General features: G+C 35.7%; 2 protein-coding genes across 5 annotated transcripts; both read left to right on the top strand.

The window, feature by feature from the left end:
* The first annotated feature begins 318 nt into the window (after positions 1–318).
* On the top strand, positions 319–15,748 carry LOC127496834 (semaphorin-4B). Of its 3 annotated transcripts, XM_051864677.1 has the most exons (14): positions 319–514; positions 2,425–2,585; positions 2,758–2,814; positions 4,867–4,962; positions 5,069–5,162; positions 5,262–5,384; positions 5,639–5,772; positions 7,534–7,715; positions 7,827–7,968; positions 8,992–9,181; positions 9,277–9,392; positions 9,626–9,789; positions 11,791–11,858; positions 13,596–15,748. In XM_051864677.1, exons 1-14 carry the CDS (start codon positions 415–417, stop codon positions 14,267–14,269), a joined length of 2,301 nt encoding a protein of 766 aa, XP_051720637.1. In that variant the 5' UTR covers positions 319–414; the 3' UTR covers positions 14,270–15,748. The 3 variants fall into 3 exon arrangements, with proteins under 3 accessions (XP_051720637.1, XP_051720639.1, XP_051720638.1); XM_051864679.1 differs by lacking the exons at positions 11,791–11,858; positions 13,596–15,748 and having other exon boundaries at positions 9,642–9,789; XM_051864678.1 differs by lacking the exons at positions 319–514; positions 2,425–2,585; positions 2,758–2,814 and adding an exon at positions 3,744–4,019.
* A 342-nt stretch (positions 15,749–16,090) lies between these two features.
* On the top strand, positions 16,091–21,098 carry si:dkey-7j14.6 (uncharacterized protein LOC556585 homolog). Of its 2 annotated transcripts, none has more exons than XM_051864765.1 (7): positions 16,091–16,309; positions 16,994–17,208; positions 17,472–17,573; positions 18,538–18,594; positions 18,807–18,959; positions 19,087–19,188; positions 20,773–21,098. In XM_051864765.1, the coding sequence occupies exons 2-7, from the start codon at positions 17,029–17,031 to the stop codon at positions 20,848–20,850; spliced, it is 672 nt and encodes a 223-aa protein (XP_051720725.1). In that variant the 5' UTR covers positions 16,091–16,309; positions 16,994–17,028; the 3' UTR covers positions 20,851–21,098. The 2 variants fall into 2 exon arrangements, with proteins under 2 accessions (XP_051720725.1, XP_051720726.1); XM_051864766.1 differs by having other exon boundaries at positions 16,117–16,390.
* Positions 21,099–21,926: the final 828 nt, after the last annotated feature.

Here is a 21,926-nt window from a genome sequence, read left to right as displayed (position 1 = left end):
GTCTGACCAGCTAAACCTCTCTCAGTCTAACCAGGCATTTTTAAGCTTTAATTTTAAGATAAAATGTTGACATTGCAAAAAAAAAAAAAAAAAAAAGGTTAAGACAGCTAAAAACAGATTCAGAGCTTTCTCATCCAACAGAGAAATAAGATGCAGGAAATGCACTCATTAAATATAAAAAGATATTGTGATAATATCATTATAATTCAGTTGCTTGTGACTCATTCCATTCTGCTGTCAGAAGAAGAGCCATTAGCAGAATGCGTTTAGTGGAGTATGAGTAAGAGATGAGTAAAGTTGTTGTGGTCTGAGGTTTTTCATCTTTCTTCCTGCTGCGCTTAAGGCAGTCTCATCAGAGGAAGTGAGACCCAGTCACTCGCTGTTTCGCTAGCTGATCAGAACAGGTCTGTTAGGATGGCAGCATTGTTCAGGATTTGGATGTTTAAGGTTCTCTTCTTTGGATTGATAGACCCATCTCAGGCCTCCCTGCGTCCTCGTGTGTCATTTCCTCAGGGTGAGTGAAATTAATTGTTTTCCTACTTGGTAATGAAGCAGTTCTGTCCAAATCCAAAAATCAGCTCAGCTATGTACAAGAGCATAATTCAATGGGCTTTATTCATGAATCACAAGCAAAGCATTTTCTTATAGAAATTTTTGTATTTGATTCACAGTAAATGGTACAGTTTAATTAAGAATGGATTTATAATTGATTCACTCAACTAATCTATGACCCAGTATTTAGCATCAAATCGTGTTCAAATGACCAAAACAGTCATGTTGGGCAAAGACAGCGGAAAGTTTTGCAATCTCTATTCTTGTGAACTTGTGAGTTGTGGTTTTGTTTGTTATTACCCATTACTGTTGTTCTGCAAATGCTTGATGGTCTAAATGTTGCATGCTTGTGTACCGATGGTGGAAACCACCGTTGACCGATTATCTCCACCACATGCTCAAAACCCTGCTGCTGCAAACAGTCTTAAGACTAGGGTTAGTTTATCAGGCATAAATCAATAGATTTGTCATGAAAATCTTTTTGTACACTGTCCGGGGTTTTACTTATAACTTATATACATGTTTGAAGTATTTGGAAGAGAAACTGCTTTGAAACTAAATGCCTGCTTTAATGTACACTACCGTTTAAAAGTTTGGGGTCAGTCATTTTATTTATTTGTTTATTTTTGAAAGAAATTAATACTTTTATTCAGCAATGATGCATTAAATTAATCAAAAGTGACAGTACAGACATTTATAATGTTATAAAGATTTGTATTTTATATAAATCCTGTTCTTTTGAACTTTTAATAAGAAATGCTTCCTTATCAACACATCAGCCAATTAGTATGATTTCTGAAGGATCATGTGACACTGAAGACTGGAGTATTATTCTTTCAAAAACTTTTGAACGGTAGTGTGTATACAGTATATATAGCTTGCACATTTACATTCTCAGAATCAAGACGCTTGCATATTAAAATTATGCTTGGTATACCACACTGTTTCTCAGTGCTACAGTTTAGAAACAGACAATGGAAAGTTATTTATGAAATTGTTATGAAATCCAACCTCAAGGGTTGTCTTTTCCTATGATGTCTAAAAAAAACAATTAATGACAAAAGGATCTATGAGTGTTAAAGTCAGCATTAAACGGAAGTTGCGATAGTCTTTTCCTTCCCTTTTGCGATGTATATCCAAGTGAAACGGCTTCTCAAACAAGAAAAAATTTAGGGCGGAACTTGATTTTGTCCGTCGGTAATTGATTGGATCATTGGATGGTTGTGATTTGCTATTGCTGTGATCTCATGTGAGTGACAGGTTGTCCCGCCGTCGTGCCAGTAAACATCATCAGAGAAGAAATGGGGAAGTTATTGTAATTCAAAATTACGAAGGCACTTGTTTAAAAACATAATGATGTGCATGGATAAATTATTTATAATAAATACTTTAGTATTCCATAAAAAAATGGCCATTTTGATTTCATAGTGACTTTAACATGGGTGACTAGACAGCACAACAAAATGATATGGTCACTTCTGTGTGTGCAGTATTGCTAAACCTCAACTCATGGGTCTTGTTTGTTTCCTCAGATTAAAAAGAGGAAAAGAGTCACAGTGTTGTGGTTTCATTTCTAAAATTTCAAACACTGTCAATAGCAAAGGATGTCATTTACATTAATTGTATGTGCCAAATTCTTAGAAATGTAATCTTTGAATTGGTTTAATCTTTTTAGGGGAAAAAAAGAGGAATTTAAAATTATATATTTTTAAAAAATATTTCCCTTACACCTTGAAAACACTCAAGTGTACAAATTAGCTTCATAGCTTCCTGCATGTTATAGGGTAGTCAAGTTTTGCCTGGTCGGTCTGACACCATTAGCCCCTGCTGAATGCCATAACAACATCACTGTTGGTTGTTTTTTTTCAACAGGAAGTTCAGAGCGTCTCTTGAGCATCTACAGCAGCTCTAATGTGAAGAACACCACCACTCTGCTGCTCAGCACTGATGCTGACACACTGTTTGTTGGAGCTCAGGATGCTTTGCTCTCCCTAGATGTCAGTCAACCAGACAGTATTACACTCAAAGACGAGGTGAGAAAGATTTTGTAACCACCCAGGTATATTTTGCTATATATTTCAGTTTACAAAACCGATTATGTTCCCACTCTCTAAACTTGTGTCATGAATATCTCCCTAGATTTTGGATGGAATATTACAACGTAATATTTAGAGATAAAAATTTAAAAATGTTACATTTTTACAGTTGGAATGGAAAGCATCTAGAGGAAACCTGCTAACCTGCAAAATGGCCTCAAAAAAGGTATGTGCTATTGACAAATTATATATATATATAATATGTGTGTACAACCCGAATTCCGGAAATGTTGGGACGTTTTTTAAACTTTGAAATCACATGAGCCAATATTTTATTCACAGAAAATATAACAAATGTTTAAAGGGAGAAATTTTACACTTTTATCCACTAAATGAGCTCATTTCAAATTTGATGCCTGCTACAGGTCTCAAAAAAGTTGGCACGGGGGCAACAAATGGCTGAAAAAGCAAGAAATTTTGAAAAGATTCAGCTGGGAGAACATCTAGCAACTAATTAAGTTAATTGATAACAGGTCTGTAACATGATTAGCTATAAAAGGGATGTCTTAGAGAGGCAGAGTCTCTCAGAAGTAAAGATGGGCAGAGGCTCTCCAATCTGTGAAAGAGTGCATAAAAAGATTGTGGAATACTTTAAAAACAATGTTCCTCACCGTCAAATTATTGTGTCATGATTGTGTCAATGACATGGGCCCAGGAATACTTCCAGAAACCACTGTTGGTAAACACAATCCGCCGTGCCATCTGCAGATGCCAACTAAAGCTCTATCATGCAAAAAAAGAGGCCATATGTGAACATGGTCCAGAAGCGCCGTCGTGTCCTGTGGGCCAAGGCTCATTTAAAATGAACTGTTTCAAAATGGATAGTGTTCTATGGTCAGACGAGTCCAAATTTGACATTCTTGTTGAAAATCACGGACGCTGTGTCCTCCGGGCTAAAGAGTAGGGAGACCTTCTAGCTGTGTTCTCAGCGTTCAGTTCAAAATCCAGCATCTCTGGTATGGGCAGCTTGCATGTTTTGGAAGGCACTATGAATTCTGAAAGGTATATAAAGGTTTTAGAGCAACATATGCTCCTCTCCAGATGACGTCTATTTCAGGGAAGGCCTTGTGTATTTCAGCAGGACAATGCAAAACCACATACTGCAGCTATTACAACAGCATGGCTTCGTCGTAGAAGAGTCCGGGTGCTGAATTGGCCTGCCTGCAGTCCAAATCTTTTACCTATAGAGAACATTTGGCACATCATTAAACGAAAAATACGTCAAAGACGACCACGAACTCTTCAGCAGCTGGAAACCTATATCAGGCAAGAATGGGACCAAATTCCAACACCAAAACTCCAGAAACTCATAACCTCGATGCCCAGACGTCTTCAAACTGTTTTGAAAAGAAGAGGAGATGCTACACCATGGTAAACATGCCCCCGTCCCAACTATTTTGAAACCTGTAGCAGGCATCAAATTTGAAATGAGCTCATTTTGTGCATAAAATTGTAAATTTCCCCGTTTAAACATTTGTTATGTTATCTATGTTCTATTGTGAATAAGATATTGGCTCATGTGATTTGAAAGTCTTTCAGTTTTAATTTTATTCAAATTTAAAAAACGTCCCAACATTTCCGGAATTCGGTGTGTGAGAGAAAAAGTGTGTGTGTGTGTGTGTGTATTATATATATATATATATATATATATATATACATACATACATACATGCACGCACGCACGCACGCGCGCACACACATTTTTATTTATTTTAAATACAGATCTTGACTGTCTATGACAACAAGATGGCCTCCTTTATGTTGTTACATCACAGATTCAACTTAACGGACAAAATGTTTTCAAGTAGTAATGACATGTACAAAAAATAGCTTCACTGCATTAAAAAAAAACAATAAAAGATATACATGCCAAACTACTGCCAGCATTTTGTTTTCAAGAATTTCATCCTTTTAATGAGTTTCTTCCTTATTTCAGTATTTAGACAGTTACAACTAGACATTTTTAATGTTTTCCATTGTCCTACAAAACTGAATCTAAAGGACTTATAATTAAAAAAATTTAAACATAGAAAAGGCGCATTCAAGTCATTTTTGCATGCATTGCATGCTTACTCTGTTTTTACGTTACATAATAAATCCAGACAAATTATCATCATGTGATTGACCCTTATTGCCATTAATGGGATTTTTTTTTCCCAAGAATGATATTTATTCTAACATACCACTAATTTTTTAATTGTATGCTTGTCCATAACAGGATTGTGGCAACTTCATCAGTATTTTACAGTTTTTCAACTCTACACACCTTTATGCCTGCGGGACAAATGCATATGGACCACAAGGCATCATCATTGTAAGTTCAAATAAATTGCATAGATCGATATATGAGGAAGAATGAAGTATAATTTTAAGAATGGATCAATCGCACTGCTCTAACAAACTGGACATATCTGTTTTAGCCAGCAAGTTCTCTGAATGCCAGCAGAGACACAAAGAATGCCAAAAACTGCTGTCCCTACAGCTCCACCCAGAGGAACACAGCCATCATTGTTGGTGAGAGTGCAGAAACACAGTTTATGATGACCTCAAAGATAGTCTTATCTAATCTATCTCTAGCTCTCACACACTTAACTGTGACCTATTTGCTTACAGATGAAGAGCTCTATACAGCAACCAAAGTTGGCTTCTTTGGAAACAAAAAAGTAATTTCTCGCTGTCATAGCAGAGCAACGCGCAACAACCTGGAGCTTGAGAATGTACCAAAATTGCTACAGGGTTTGTATTTTTTGTACCAAGAATAATGCTGCCATGATACTCGGAATACCCGCTCTCACATATACGAAGTAATAATTTGATCTTGATGGCCTTAGTGCTTATTAATATGGGGTGGTAACACAGAGGTTGCCAGTTTGATTTCATGAAAGGGTCCTACAGGAGTCACTATTGTAACATTGAGCGAAACACTAAGCATTTCCACACTGTCCATGTAAAGTCTCTTTAGGAGTGAAAAGGTTTTTTTTTTCTCTTAGACCCTGTATTCATCAGTTCAACACATGTTGCCAGTGAAGGAAAGATCCTGCTGTTCTTTACTGAGACTGGGGACTTGACCGGAGACTACTTGGTGAACTCTTTTATTGTGTCTCGTGTGGCCCAGGTCTGCACGGTGAGACTTAATTTTTCTCCTATTCTGAAACATAATTCCATTATTATAAGATAGAAGGCTGGATTTTGTTTTGTCAGCAAAAACAAACAAAATATTCAAGTAACCCTCATATTCTGTTTTAAATAAATTACAGCGGTTAAAGGATTAGTTCACTTCAGAATTAAATATTCCTGATAATTTACTCACCCCTATGTCATCCAAGATGTTCATGTCTTTCTTTCTTCAGTCGAAAAGATTTTTGAGGAAAACATTCCAGGATTTTTCTCCATATAGTGGACTTCAACGGCTACCAACGGGTTGAAGATTCAAACTGCAGTTTCAATGCAGCTTCAAAGAGCTCCACATGATCCCAGCCGAGGAATAAGTGTCTTATCTAGTAAAACAATTGGTCATTTTCTAAAGAAGAAAAAAAAATGATACACATATTATATATATATATATATATATATATATACACACTTTTAACTTTTTAACCACAAATGCTTGTCTTGCACTGCTCTGCGATGCGCCATGCGTACGTAATCACGTTGGAAAGGTCACGCGTGACACAGGCGGAAGTACCGCAGTAGGGTGTTGGTAGCCGTTGAAGTCTACTATTTGGAGAAAAATCCTGGAATGTTTTTCTCAAAAACCTTAATTTCTTTTCGACTGAAGAAAGAAAGACATGAACATCTTGGATGACATGGGGATGAGTAAATTATTAGGACATTTTAATTCTGAAGTGAACTAATCCTTCAAGATTGCATCAAAACCCGCTTAGACTTAAAGTCGGCATGAAATGGAAGTTGCAATAGTCTTTCTTCTCTATTGTGATATACATATGTATATCTGAGTAAAATGGATTCTCGAACAAAAAAATGTTGGACGGGACTTGATTTTGTCCATCGGGAACTGATTAGATCATTGGATGGTTCCTATTGGTATTTTTTGTGATCTTTTCAATAGTCATAGTAGAAGACTTTTACTTGGAAACTATGAATAACTGCATTTCAACAGTAACTGAAACAGAGAATATTTGCAAATGTTAGGCATTTGAAATAAATCACGACTGTTTTTAGACTGTGAATGATTTTTAATAATTTATTATCAGCCATAGAAATATTGCAAAAATAACAACAGATATTGTTAAAGACACTCAAGAATCTCCACTGACCCCCAGCGAAATTACCAGAGTATAAAAAATGTTGATTCATATATAAACAGATATTATAAAATCTGAAAATCTATTTTTGTACTTATTTATTTTTTTCAATGTTGTTTGAAATCTGAAGGTATTTTGAACAAATTTAAGATTAAAGGGACAGTTCACCCAAAATGAAAATTTTGTCAACATTTACTCACCCTCAAGTTGTTCTAAACCTGTATGAATTTCTTTCTTCTTTTGAATACTAAAGAATATATTTTAAAAAATGGCTGTTTGGTTGATGTGCCCCATTGACTTCCATAGTATAGAAAAAAAATACTATGGAAGTCAATGGGGTCCATCAACTGTTTGGTTACCGACATTTTTCAAAATATCTTCTTTTGTGTTCAGCAGAAGAAAGAAAGTCATACAGGTTTGGAACAACTTGGGGATAAGTAAATGATGACAGAATTTTCCTTGTTGGGTGAACTATCCCTTTAACTATATTTTTTTTAGTGTTCCTAAGTCTCATCAACTCCCAAAAAAGACCCGAACAGCATACAAAGGAAGCATATGAATCTGTCTAGTTTTAAAAGGCCCATCAAAACTTCTTTAATGAAATTATTTTTTAATACCAGGATGACAACGGAGGGAGCCTTACCTTACAGAAACGCTGGACATCCTTTGCTAAGGCTCAGCTGGTCTGCCAACAAGGGGAAGATCTCCAGTTCAACAAGCTGGAGGATATTGTCAAGTTGTCCCCACCGGACAATGAGTCTTCTGACAGCACTCTGTTTTACGGGGTCTTTACCTCACAATGGTGCCAATCATTTCAATCAAACCCACCATCATGACATATTTTATTCACTGTTCTGAATGTTTCTGTGATTTCTGTTTAAACATTTTCTTCTCATCTCTCTCTGTCTCACAGGTCAGTTTCGTCTGGTCAGTCAGCAGTGTGTGCTTTCAGTTTAGCAGAAATTAAAGCAGCTTTTTCAGGGGATTACAAGACATTCGATTTGGAAGGAAATCATTGGTCACGTCAGCCAAATGCAGACAAAAAACTCGGCAAGGTAACACAGACTAAGAGAGCTAGAATGTTTAAGGGCTGTTTGTACAATTGGGGAGAAATTATTATAAATATTTTAAATAAAGATTGAGAAATTATTTATTTAAATAGTATTATACAAATTACTATCGCAATTCCATTTGGTGCCACTTATACACTACACCTTTAAATGGTTAGTTCACCCAAAAATGAAAAACTTGTCATCAAATACTCACCCTCATGTCTTTCCATGTCCTTTAAATATAATCTGAAAGATTTCTGTTCCCTCCATTGACAGTCCACACAACTACCACTTTGACGCTTCAAAAAGTTCATATAGAGATCTTAAAACGAATCCATATGAATCGCGCGGTTTAGTCCAAATTTTCTGAAGAGACACGATCGCTTCATATGATGAACAGATTATATGTAAATAAAAGCTTAAATTCAAACACTGATCAGTGAACATAAGCAGAAGCTCAACCGAACTGACACGTGAGAACAAACCTCATTGGTTCTCGTACATGTCAAGTAAGCATGCTTGAGCTTCTGTTTACCACAACTGATGTTTGCGTTGATGAATGTTTATATGTAAATAAAAGCCTAAATTAAATTAAAAACTATTCAATTCTATGGATTAGTTTTAACAATCTCTTTATGAACTTTTTGAAGTGTCAAAGTGGTAGTTGTGTGGACTGTCAATGGAGGGACAGAAATCTCAGATTTTATTTAAAATATTTTCATTTGTGTTTCGAAGATGAATGAAAGTCTTACAGGTTTAGAACGACATGAGGGTGAGGAATGACAATTTTTTCACTTTTGGGTGAACTAACCCTTTAAGGTCAACATGACCTCCCATGTTTGGCCACTAAAACAAACAACAATGTTTGCAAAGCACCACAGTGATTACACTCCTCAGGAACTCCACTATCAATGGTTTACTTATAATATCACATTAAACTGCAGCAGGAGAATGTATTTTATCATCCGAAAAAACTCACAGCTGCTTTAATCATAGTGTAACCAGACTTCTCTCATCTATTCGCAGTGTGGACTGTTTAACGACACTGACCGTGTGTTGAACATTGTAAAAAAGAGCTTCCTTACTGAAAAAGCTGTGCGTCCTGTGGAGAACAAACTGCTTCTGTCCTCCACAAAAGAGCGTTATAGTCGTATAGCTGTTCAGAGAACTCAAGCTGCAAATGGACAAAGTTACACCATCCTGTACCTGCTCACCGGTAAACATAATGAATACTAATTTTACTGATCTTTTATTTTTGTATGGCCAGACTTTTTCCTGGTGCCTAATTCTGTCAATTTCTATTTTCTTCAGAGTCTGGCTTTCTTCATAAAGTTGTCCTGCTGGCTAAAGGTTCTCATATCATCGAGGAGATTCCAATTTTTAAACAATCACAGACTGTGAAAAACATCCTCCTCTCCAAAAGCAAGGTTTTAAAGCATCACACTTTCCTTGTTTGTCTTTTTACTCTCCTGATCATTGATACATTTTTATACACTGTCTGTTTGCTCTGTTCCTATACCTAGTGAGCTCTTTCACTCCCTTACATTAAAATAGTGGTTTCAATCTTATCTTTTACATTAACAAATTGGAACAGAGCCATAATTTATTAGATGTACAGTGTGATCAGATTACATTTAATGGTCTTTGTAAATTACCATAGGGTGTGCTGTTCATAGGCTCTTCTGAGGGTGTCTTCAGAGTGCCTGTGTCCAACTGCTCAGATTATCCAAACTGTGCAGAATGTGTGTTAGCACACGACCCGTTCTGTGGCTGGGACTCGGAGACCAGAGTGTGTGCTACTGTGTCTGGAATGGGGTCTAACCTGTGAGTTACTGTTCTATACCAATATCTGATCTAATAGATAAAATTATCTCTATTATAAGTGACTCAATGGGCCAAGAACCACCAAATTAAACCACAAAAGTCAGTCTGACCCAGAGTTATTTTGGTATTATGTATATACTATTATAGCATTTATTAATATTTTTGAATTAACTTTATTTTATATATATATATATATATATATATATATATATACACACACACACACACACAGGTGCTGGTCATATAATTAGAATATCATCAAAAAGTTGATTTATTTCACTAATTCCATTCAAAAAGTGAAACTTGTATATTATATTCATTCATTACACACAGACTGATATATTTCAAATGTTTATTTCTTTTAATTTTGATGATTATAACTGACAACTAAGGAAAATCCCAAATTCAGTATCTCAGAAAATTAGAATATTGTGAAAAGGTTCAATATTGAAGACACCTGGTGCCACACTCTAATCAGCTAATTAACTCAAAACACCTGCAAAGGCCTTTAAATGGTCTCTCAGTCTAGTTCTGTAGGCTACACAATCATGGGGAAGACTGTGGACAGTTGTCCAAAAGACGACCATTGACACCTTGCACAAGGAGGGCAAGACACAAAAGGTCATTGCAAAAAAGGCTGGCTGTTCACAGAGCTCTGTGTCCAAGCACATTAATAGAGAGGCGAAGGGAAGGAAAAGATGTGGTAGAAAAAAGTGTACAAGCAATAGGGATAACCGCACCCTGGAGAGGATTGTGAAACAAAACCCATTCAAAAATGTGGGGGAGATTCACAAAGAGCGGACTGCAGCTGGAGTCAGTGCTTCAAGAACCACTACGCACAGACGTATGCAAGACATAGGTTTCAGCTGTCGCATTCCTTGTGTCAAGCCACTCTTGAACAACAGACAGCGTCAGAAGCGTCTCGCCTGGGCTAAAGACAAAAAGGACTGGACTGCTGCTGAGTGGTCCAAAGTTATGTTCTCTGATGAAAGTAAATTTTGCATTTCCTTTGGAAATCAGGGTCCCAGAGTCTGGAGGAAGAGAGGAGAGGCACACAATCCATGTTGCTTGAGGTCCAGTGTAAAGTTTCCACAGTCAGTAATGGTTTGGGGTGCCATGTCATCTGCTGGTGTTGGTCCACTGTGTTTTCTGAGGTCTAAGGTCAACGCAGCCGTATACCAGGAAGTTTTAGAGGACTTCATGCTTCCTGCTGCTGACTAACTTTATGGAGATGCAAATTTAATTTTCCAACAGGACTTGGCACCTGCACACAGTGCCAAAGCTACCAGTACCTGGTTTAAGGACCATGGTATCCCTGTTCTTAATTGGCCAGCAAACTCGCCTGACCTTAACCCCATAGAAAATCTATGGGGTATTGTGAAGAGGAAGATGCGATATGCCAGACCCAACAATGCAGAAGAGCTGAAGGCCACTATCAGAGCAACCTGGGCTCTTATAACACCTGAGCAGTGCCACAGACTGATCGACTCCATGCCACGCCGCATTGCTGCAGTAATTCAGGCAAAAGGAGCCCCAACTAAGTATTGAATGCTGTACATGCTCATACTTTTCATGTTCATACTTTTCAGTTGGCCAAGATTTCTAAAAATCCTTTCTTTGTATTGGTCTTAAGTAATATTCTAATTTTCTGAGATAAAGAATTTGGGATTTTCCTTAGTTGTCAGTTATAATCATCAAAATTAAAAGAAATAAACATTTGAAATATATCAGTCTGTGTGTAATGAATGAATATAATATACAAGTTTCACTTTTTAAATGGAATTAGTGAAATAAATCAACTTTTTGATGATATTCTAATTATATGACCAGCACCTGTATATTTTTCTTTTAAGTTTTTTTTTTTTCCATCATAATTTTTTCATCTAAATGATTTTAAATACTTTAAGTTTTTAGTCTGACCAAGATGAAGTGTGACTTTGTGTGTGTGTGTGTAAAGGTGCTTTTAACTGATACCACATTACTATACTTTTTTTTTGGCAGACGGCAGGACGTGGAAAGCGGAAATGTCAGCGAACAGTGCAAAGAGTTCACAAATACTACTGCTACAGGTGAAACACGTCTTCTGTGCAACCCACTAGACATGAATAGTCTCATGTCATAACCAACCTATTTTCATAACCAACATTTTTATTTGCAACTGCATGGTGTTTGCAGCTCATTTGATAGTATCACACTTTAGGTGAAGGTGTCAAATCTTCAACTCATAATCACCAACAAGCATGAAATGTTTGCACATCCAGGCTAATACAGGCTATATTCCACACAAAGCATGTAGAGCTTTCAAGTCGACATGACATGGAAGTTGCGATAGTCTTTTATTCCCTATTGAGACATCTGTGTGAAACAGCTTCTTGAACAAAAAACATTGGAGGGTGGGACTTGATTTTGTCTATAAGGAATTGATTGGATGACTGTGGTTTGCAATTGGTGGATCTCATATGAGTGACAGGTTGCCCCGCCCTCTCACCAGTAAACATCATCAGAGATGTTGTTGCAAGATGCACATGAATTAAAAAAAAATTATATTTACATTTATAATAAATACTGCAATATTCCATAAAATTAAAAATAAGAATTGTCCATTTTGAATTTATGGCTACTTTAAATTGAGAAATGCAGTGTTATGATAATTTAGTATCATATTTTAGTATTATTAAAGTTTTATAAAATTACCTTTTAAAATAGTATTATAAAATTAATTATTATTTTAGTATCTATTAAATTTTGTATTAATATGTTGAATATATTTTCAGTTCATTTAAATTAAAGGCACAATATGTAACTTTTCGCTTATTCAAAACAAAGACGTAGCTTGATGGCGCTTTGATTTGGTGAAATCATGGGAGGTGTTGTCTTCACAACTACAGCCGGTGGAAAATAATCCGACGGGACACGGGCAGAAATCATATTCATGGATGAGCTAATGTATTAAAGATTTATTAACATTACCGTAGTATGAAGCAGGGTGTGGCTGAAAGCTGTTGGAGCGGAACGAGGCCGAAGGAGTGATTGCTAATGTGAGACGAGCGCGACACACGGCTCGCGAGCAGTGGAGCTTTTATTATGCCCCGGACGACCATTTCTGCTTCTTCCGGTCATGCGTGTGTGGGGTAAAGCAGCGCTGTTTTATCATATTAGATACATTTGTGTGTTGAAAGTTGTTATAATGCTACTTTGTGCATTCACTTGGCAGCTACTATGAGACAACTGTTGCACGCTGCAGTAAGCTAGATCAATATTAGGCATGGTAAAACATATAACAATGATTAGTTTTCTGTTGATGAATGTATCCAAACAGTTGCTCACCTGTCTAATAAAACACATAATAAAGCGTCTTTGGTGTTTCCATGGTTTCTACAAAATAAAACTGTAAATCGAGGGCAACGCGGGTATGATGTCATTAATAGGCGACGCACTGGTTAAAATTACTTATTTCTCTGGATTTAAACCTTCTTGGAAACATTTGGGATAATATAAGTACACAAGTCAACAAAATATATAATATTGTTCTAGTGATTTTTGGATATATTGTGCCTTTAAAGTTTTAGTAACTTTGCTGTGTTTTTGTATGTTTTTTTTTTTTTTTTATGGTTTTTTTTTTTAATGCCTAAATAGTTTTTATTCATTTTTATTTCAGTTTTAGTATAAATTATGTTAATATATCAAGTTAAACTAAATGAAAATGAGAAGTGTTACCTTGGAAAGTTGCTGAAATAAAATAAGTTTATTTCATGTAACATTTTTTATGGTTTTAATTCTGAACTGAACCTTTTGTCTTTCTCCAGTGATACGGAATGCACAGTTGAATGAGACTGTGGTTCTACCATGTCCGGTGAGATCCAGACTGGCGGAGGTGACTTGGAGATTTTCAAACAACAGCGTTGTTCCCCGATGTCCATACCTGCAGCATGCCAACCACAGCCTGGTCTTCCCTATCACTCCAGAGACTTTGAACACCTACCGCTGCATGTCGAAGGAGCTGGGCTTTGAGCAAATAATTGCCGCCTTCACTGTAAATCTCTCGCCCATCCCTCGTTCTCTTCCTCCCACATCACACCAGCAACCTGACATCACCCTGGACACGGAAATAGAGCCCATCCCTGATTACTACACAACACTCGAGTTTGATGAATCTGATTCTAAACCTACAAAAAATGAAAAGACAAATGCATTTATGACACCAGACAGGAGCGGTGAAAAACAGCCCAGGACTAATCGTGAATCTACTGTAAACATCAACACCTCTGGACAAGACGCTGTTTGCATCTCACAGAAGAGTTACTACACTGAAATGGTTGCTTTTTGCATTTTGTTTGTCATTTGTTTCTTTGTATTTGTTGCTTTTGTGATCCTGTGGAGAAAAAGCATGAGGTGCAACAAAACCACCCCTCAGAAACAAACTAAAGACACTGAGTCAGACAATATCTGGCAAACAGAACTGGATGAAAAGCAAAGCTGAACCCTAAAACCAGCACTATCTGTAAGTTTACGAAAAACTAAGGAGTGATTCTTGACCCGTAATTAGTTTGGAAAATAACAACATTTCCATTTTGAAATTAATCTGATTTGATCGCTAGAATGCCAACAGTACATTTCATGATATTTATAATCATTTGATTTTATTTATAGTTAATAATTTTAGATAATCATACTTGAATTTTTTTAGTTTCAGTACACAAAAACCTCATAAAAACGTTGGGATGTGATCTAGAACCTTTATACAGCGGATGCCATTGTAAAGACTGTAAGACTGTCGAATATGGCATCTACTTTGACTAAGGTTTATTGTAACTAGGGTAGCAAAATTCCTGGAATTTTCAAAGTTAGAAAGTTTTCATGGGAATTAATGGGAAATTATGGGAATAAACTGGAAATTTGCAAAATTGCAGGTTAACCTATAGCAGGGAACTTAAATGTAGTTGAAAATAAAACATCTTGCAGCATAATCTTGGTTAAAACAACTAGATTTAATGCAAATTCAGTTGAATTTCTACTTTCTTTTTACATTTTCAATGGGACTTTTTTTGTCATAAGGAATATGTTTATTATATTCAACATTCATGATTTTTTTGTCATGCTTTTTTGTTCAATGAAGAGTTGATTGAAAATTCTACTCACAAATAAATTGGTCAAAGATGTCATTTTTATTTGTATTAGTTTGCATGTATGTCTGTTTATGATCAAACAAAATGTTTATGTTTGTACATGATACAGTTTGTATAAATTACCCCAAATGTCCAATTCCCTTTAATTCCTGTAAATTATTAAGTTTACAACTTGGAATATTATTTTGGTTGTTGTTTTTTTTGTTTGTTTGAAATCATCCTACATTCAATTTATTGTTCACAAAAATAGATTTGTCAACACAATACCATAAAAAATTAACCCTCCGGAGCCATGTGGAGCACATGTTTATGATGGATGGAGGCACTTTCTTCAGCTCATACTCATTGATCCCGCTCACTGCCATTATAAAGCTCGGATGCGTCAGGATATTTATTAATATATCTCCGATTGTGTTCATCAGAACGAAGAAAGTCATATACACCTAGGATGGCTTGAGGGTGAATAAAGCTTGGGGTAATTTTCATTTGAAAGTGAACTTATCCTTTAAAGGTAAAATCTAATTTAATCAAAAACTCACAGTCCTTAAGCAACAAGTCACAATAAAAAAAAAAAAAGTCATAAAACATATATTTCAATTATGAGTGTCCATGTTTTCTTTATCTGTATGTAAACATTTCATTATGTTTTTTTTACTTGTATTGCATGGATGCAAAAATGCTTGTGAATCTTGTGTTGCTGAAGCCAGAATCAAAATAAATGAGTTGCTTGGTTTGTATTTATTTTATCAAGTCATGTTTCTGGTTGCAGTTCATTTGGTCGAAGTCCATTAAATATGTGAGCGAAAGTATAATAAATTCAATTAAACTATGAATCTTTTCTCTTTATTTAGTGTTTAGGGTGGGGGGGATTGTGTAAGTTTTATTTAAGATAACATGTTGCAGAATTATATTATTTTACAATGCATTTGAGTATAATGTGGTGGTTACAGTGAGGAGGATGCAGAATGTGGTAAATAACGTGGTAACTGGGAGTCACTCAGATCCATAGGCCTGTATGCTACCAAATCAGAAACTGAAGAAGTTAATGTTTGTGGCCAATCTCTGTACAAAACAGATGGAAACCCCAGGCAAAAACAACCCCACTGAACTAGTTACTGGATTGAACTGACAACAGTGTACTTTTACACAACGTTTAGACCCCCTTAACACGTGGTTAGCCTCAAACGAGTAATTGGAGTCCCTGTACATTTTAGTTTGATGGTTCTTTACTCATTCATGGCGTTATAGATGAATTCCTGACAGATGTTCTGTCTCTGTGCCTGAAGGGGTTAAATGAAGTCAGTGGGAGGAGAAGGAAGTTTATTTCCCGTAAAGGTTTTTCTGTTGTTCAGTCGTTAAATCAGGTCGTACGTCAACTGAAGTCAGTAGAATAGGTAAGTAAACAGTTTGCAGTTCGTTCTTTTGTGTAGATACTACAAGCTATTTTTCCAGCGTCGAAAAGTTCGTTCTGCGTAGTAAGTAATAAATAGCTGTTATGATTATGGTTGTGCCTCAAAATCTGGCAAGCTGACTATCTAGGTATCGTCGTTATAAAATCTAGTAAGCTGCTGCTTAGACGGCTTTTTTTTTTTTTTTGGATATCATATTGCAAAAATGTCGGTGGCTTTTGGAATACTCTTAGGCCTACTGTTTTGTAATCTAGCCGTTTATGTGTACTGTATACATTAAATTAAGTTCAGATCAGTCTAGTAATTTTTCTATGCACAGAATATTCATATGACCTACATTTTCAAAAATGTTCGATTAGATACAACCGCGAGCACATTGCATATAAGTTATCCCAAAATGCAGTACGATTGACTTCCATTTCCATCATTTAGCCACTGTATACAGCATGTGTATTGTATCAGGAAGTTGTGTGATAAAACACACCTGTAGTATCCCCTATAAGTAGAATAAATAACTACATAATTCAGTTTCAACATAGTTTTAAATAACATTGTTTACAGCATTCTTAAGCAAACTAAAAAATAGATCTGAAAATTATAATTTTAATAAGGAAATGAGAAGCCAGTTTGGCAAGTTCTCATGTGTTTTTTGCTTCCTTGTTGTTGCAGCATAAAAGTAAAAGTGAGCCTCATTACTGTGAGATATGGCCTCTTCAGTGACTACTGAGGCAAATGGAGTGAGGGTAGTGACTCATGTAATCCCACTTGAGGAGAAAATGGAGTCTCCGGAGTCGGACCTAAAGGCGAGCTTGGTCAAACAAGAAAAGTCCAACCTGCCACCAAAAACAAGGATGTTCCTGAGGGGGAAGCCTCTGTCACTGGGGGTGAGAGCTGGGCACATATATTCAGATGCAGTTTCATACCAATATTAAATATAAGTTAAGCTTTATTGACATGCTGAAGACAAAATAATTGGACTCTCAGAGGATAAATTATATCAGCCTAAATCATTTTAGCAGTTTGTAAAAGATGTTGTCCTTTGAATATTCTCCCTCTGTTTAGATGAAAGTGATTCAGGAAAGTTTGTTTAATGTATTTGATGTATATGTAGTGTATATTTCCCTGAAGTGTGTTTGTGTTTGTGTAGTTGGTGCAGGTTTTTACTGGTTTGATAATCATGACTCTGTGCACAGTCACACTACTTGTCGGCATGCTACATGCTGACATTGTAGTCTTCCTTGGACTTCCCGTGAGTGAACATTCTAAAAAATGTATATAAGTTATACACATATTAAAATTTATATAAGTTTTATAGTCAATAATGCACAATAAATATCACTGAAAAATCATTTAAAGGGTTAGTTCACCCAAAAATGAAAATAATGTCATTAATTACTCACCCTCATGTGGTTCTACAGCCGTAAGACTTTCGTTCATCTTCCGAATACAAATTAAGATATTGTTGATGAAATCCGATGGCTCAGTGAGGCCTACATTGAGAGCAAGGCCATTCAAACTCTCAAGGTCCATAAAGGTACTAAAAAATATTTGAAACAGTTCATGTGAGTTCAGTGGTTCTATCTTAATATTATAAAGTGACAAGAATACTTTTTGTGTGCCAAAAGCAGTTTAGCTGTTTGATAGGAGATCCGAATCACTAATTCAAAACAAAAGATTCATAAAGTTCAGAAGCTTCATGAAGCAGTGTTTTGAAATCGGCCCATATAGATATTGTTGAAAAGTCGTTATTTTGTTTTTTTGGCGCACAAAAAGTATTCTTGTCGCTTTATAATATCAAGATAGAACCACTGAACTCACATGAACTGTTTCAAATATGTTTTTAGTAGCTTTATGGACCTTGAGAGTTTGAATGGCTTTGCTCTCAATAGAGGCCTCACTGAGCCATCGGATTTCATCAACAATATCTTAATTTGTGTTCCGAAGATTAACGAAGGTCTTACGAATGTAGAACGACATGAGGGTGAGTAATAAATTACGTTATTTTCATTTTTGGGTGAACTAACCCTTTAATAAATCTGATTATTTATTGTTCATGTCTGAACATATGGATAATTGTGTTTGTATCAGTTTTTTTGTTTTCTTTTCTTTCTTTTTATTTACAAGTTCTCATAAAAAGAGCCTCTGTAGTTTGGTTTAGGTAAACGAACAAAATAAATTGTACATTCAAATGTATTACATTTTTGTTTTTTCAGTTTGTCATATCTGGGTTTGTGGCAATTGCTGCACACAAGAGATCCAGTCCTGCTCTGGTGAGCCAATTCTCATATTTACTGTATATTTTTACGTCTTTAAAAAAACACTGCATTTAGCACATACCTGATGTGTTCGACATTCGACACTCTCTCTGAAGACTCAATAAATCATCTACAGGATTTCATGAAGTCTATAATTGTTTCTTAAAAGCCTGAAAACACTTTCTTTCTGTAAGAAACCCAATTTCTTATTTTTTGTGATTGTGCAGATTAAAGCCACACTGGCCATGAACGTGATCTGTGTTCTGCTGGCTGCTGCAGGAACCGGATATTTCAGTTGGGAGCTCAGCATCAGACCGGGGAATGACCCTTGTAACAACGGAAATTATTGGACATGTGCAAATATGTTTTGGAGGTTTCATGTACGTCTGTAACTAGTGATGATCTCAAGCTTACATTTAATGAATGATGATGCATATGCCTTCCTGTAGCATATTCATATGACAGATCTTGACTGTCTGTTTGCCATGTGCAATATTTTTTATTTAGAATTTGATGGATGGAGTGAGGGGTCTTCTGCTGGTGCTGTCTTTTCTTCAACTGTGCATGAGCATCTCTCTGTCAATCTTTTCTGGCCGGGCCATCGTCCAGGTAATAAGTGAACTGAATGACTATGTGTCAACCACATGACAAATTAGTGAATTATTAGTAAATGATATTCTGAAAACTTAAGTTCTCAGTTGGTATGTTTCCATCCAAAGGTATAAATTTAACTTATGCGCAAAATTGGAATATCGCATAAAACATTTGCAAATAAAGCATCGTTTCCATCCCGTGTTTAAGAAAACAAAATTGTCTCTTCCTGGTGCAAAATATCTGTAATAAAAATAGAAGTTGCTGCAGTCAGTAAAGCCACTATGGCTCTTTCTTCGTTCATTATAAATGACTTGCGCCTCAGAGCACGCTGACGAAACACAATAAGTGCTGCCATGTTATCTTGCATTCGGAGGCAGATACCTGGTGTTTGGGAATGCAATCGTGTGAGACTATTTAGGGAGGTAATTATACCCAACCATTTTGATGACTGATTCAGGCATTTCAGAATGACCAAACCAACATTTGAGATGAAATCGACATTAATCCACTGGTTAGTTCAGTTATCCAATCACATCCACTGTTGAGGCAGTCATGTGAGGTTTTTTTTTTTGTTGTGCATCAAAGGATTTATTCGGTAAATGTGTTTCCATCATAGTTTATGCGCATCTCTTCTTATTGGTTAAAAAAAATTGTTGTCCTCATTTGAGCACGTTTTTTTTTTTTTTTATGCGCATCTTGCCGTTTCCATTCAACCTTTTTTTTATACAATATACCAAAATTTGCATAAAAATGGGTGGATGGAAACATAGCTAGTGTAGCCCCTACTCCACGAATGTCATTGTAAAATATCAGAAGTTGAGGACTCAAAAACTTGCAACCAGTTTCAGGATTTTTTTGAGTTTACTCAACTTATGCAAAAATTGTTGTATCAACTTAATAATAAAAGTTGCTCTGTGCTTTCATCAAACACAATATAATAAGTTCTATAAATTCAAAATTAATAATGTTTTTACTTGTAAATCCATGTTCAATCAGCTTGCATTTTAAGTTAATATGAACGTTGATATTACATAATAGTAATAGTAAAATAGAACTTAGTTTATCTAACTTGTGTGTCAGTTTGTTGATCAGCAATAGAATTCTATACACCAAAGCAATGTATGTATATGTTCCGAAATGGAAGAAATCTTACCAAAAAGAACTCTATTCACTCTAATGGAGACTTGAAACATAGCTTTTACAATGAAATATACACTACAACAAAAAATACTACATAGTGCTAAAACCTCTTTTATTTCTGAATAACAAATATTTCTGTCATCATAACTCCTCATGCTTTGACCAAAAATAAAAATTATTCAAATGCACCAACAGTGATCAAACTTAGCAACCTGCTTGTTGAACCCTCAAAACCAAACTTGAAATAGTAAGTTCTTGCTGTTTACTTTTTAAGTTGCACAGACTAAATGGCCAACAAATTAATATATATTTTATACAATGTCAACTTTGTCTATGTAGTTCAGTAGTTCAATAGTTCAGTCAACCTTTAAAATGAAAGGTGGATTTTTTTTACGATGTGTTTTGCTGATTGTGACATACAGATGTGATCTAACAAATCATCTTTTTTTTAAATTCCAGGATGAAACTGATGCTGATCCCTATGGCAGTGACTGCAGTCTCCTGAAGGTTGGGTTGGATTGCCCCTCCAACCCCTGAATGGCCACACACTTATGACCAAGGCATATCTAGCCAAAAGTTTAATCATCACATAGGCTAAACTTTATAACATTTGCTTTCTTTCTTTTTGATGGAATTGTTTGATATAATACAGCCATTTCCCATTAGATGGTTTGTCATTTTTGCGGTATCATCTGGTATACACGTTTCTGTGCAGGAATGTTCTGTGGGACCTATAGCACACTTCTTACTGATTTTATGAATAAAATGCACTTTGTATTTCATTATTCCTCTTGCATTGTTTTGAGAACAATAAGTACAGTAACGCTCACAGCAACAGACGATAACATTCTGTTTATTATTAGCATGTGCTGCAGTTATGTCATCTGACACTTGCGCTCTTTAAAGTACAGTGGGTTCTGATTGGCTGTTCGCTATTCTCATAGTATTAGAGCGATTATTAAAACTTACCGTTACAGTTATGTTGTTAGTGTGAACGGGCCTATTATTATTCATTATTTTTCATTACTTTTTGTCATAATGCTTGCATAAAATTATATAAATTATATAAAAAAAAATATATATATATATTATTGGAACATTTAATATAATATTTAAAGCATTCAATAAATGTTTTCTGAATGTAATAAATATATATATATATATATATACACACACACACATTTTTTATACTTTTTTTTTTTTAATTTGCAGTGGAGTCAAAGTTAATGTAGCTAGCACAATCTGTCTTCTCAACTACTATTTACAGTTTATTGTTCGAACAGCCCATTTAAAGTGGATGTGATGTCGCTACCCTACAGAGGTTGGGCTCATGAATATTTATTATCTCGTGTTGACGTCATCAGGTAATCAACTGTTCAGTCACATACTGTATCTTAGTAATATTAATAGTGCGTCACCTTGATGCTATTCATAAATATCCTGTGTGCTGTTACTGCTGTAGTTTTTGTAGGTTACTATACGTTTTCTAAATGTTGTAAGTTACTGGTTATTTCCATGGTCTGACGTCTGTACTTATGCCTTAGTGCTGGGGAAAAAGGCACATTTCTATCTTGCCATCCAATACGGATGCTAAGGAAAGTGCTCAAGCAACA

Source organism: Ctenopharyngodon idella, chromosome 16 (assembly GCF_019924925.1).
Source record: "Ctenopharyngodon idella isolate HZGC_01 chromosome 16, HZGC01, whole genome shotgun sequence".
NCBI classification, from domain to species: domain Eukaryota; kingdom Metazoa; phylum Chordata; class Actinopteri; order Cypriniformes; family Xenocyprididae; genus Ctenopharyngodon; species Ctenopharyngodon idella.
Note: the sequence above shows the minus strand (reverse complement) of the source record. Positions and strands in the feature narration are given on the sequence as shown.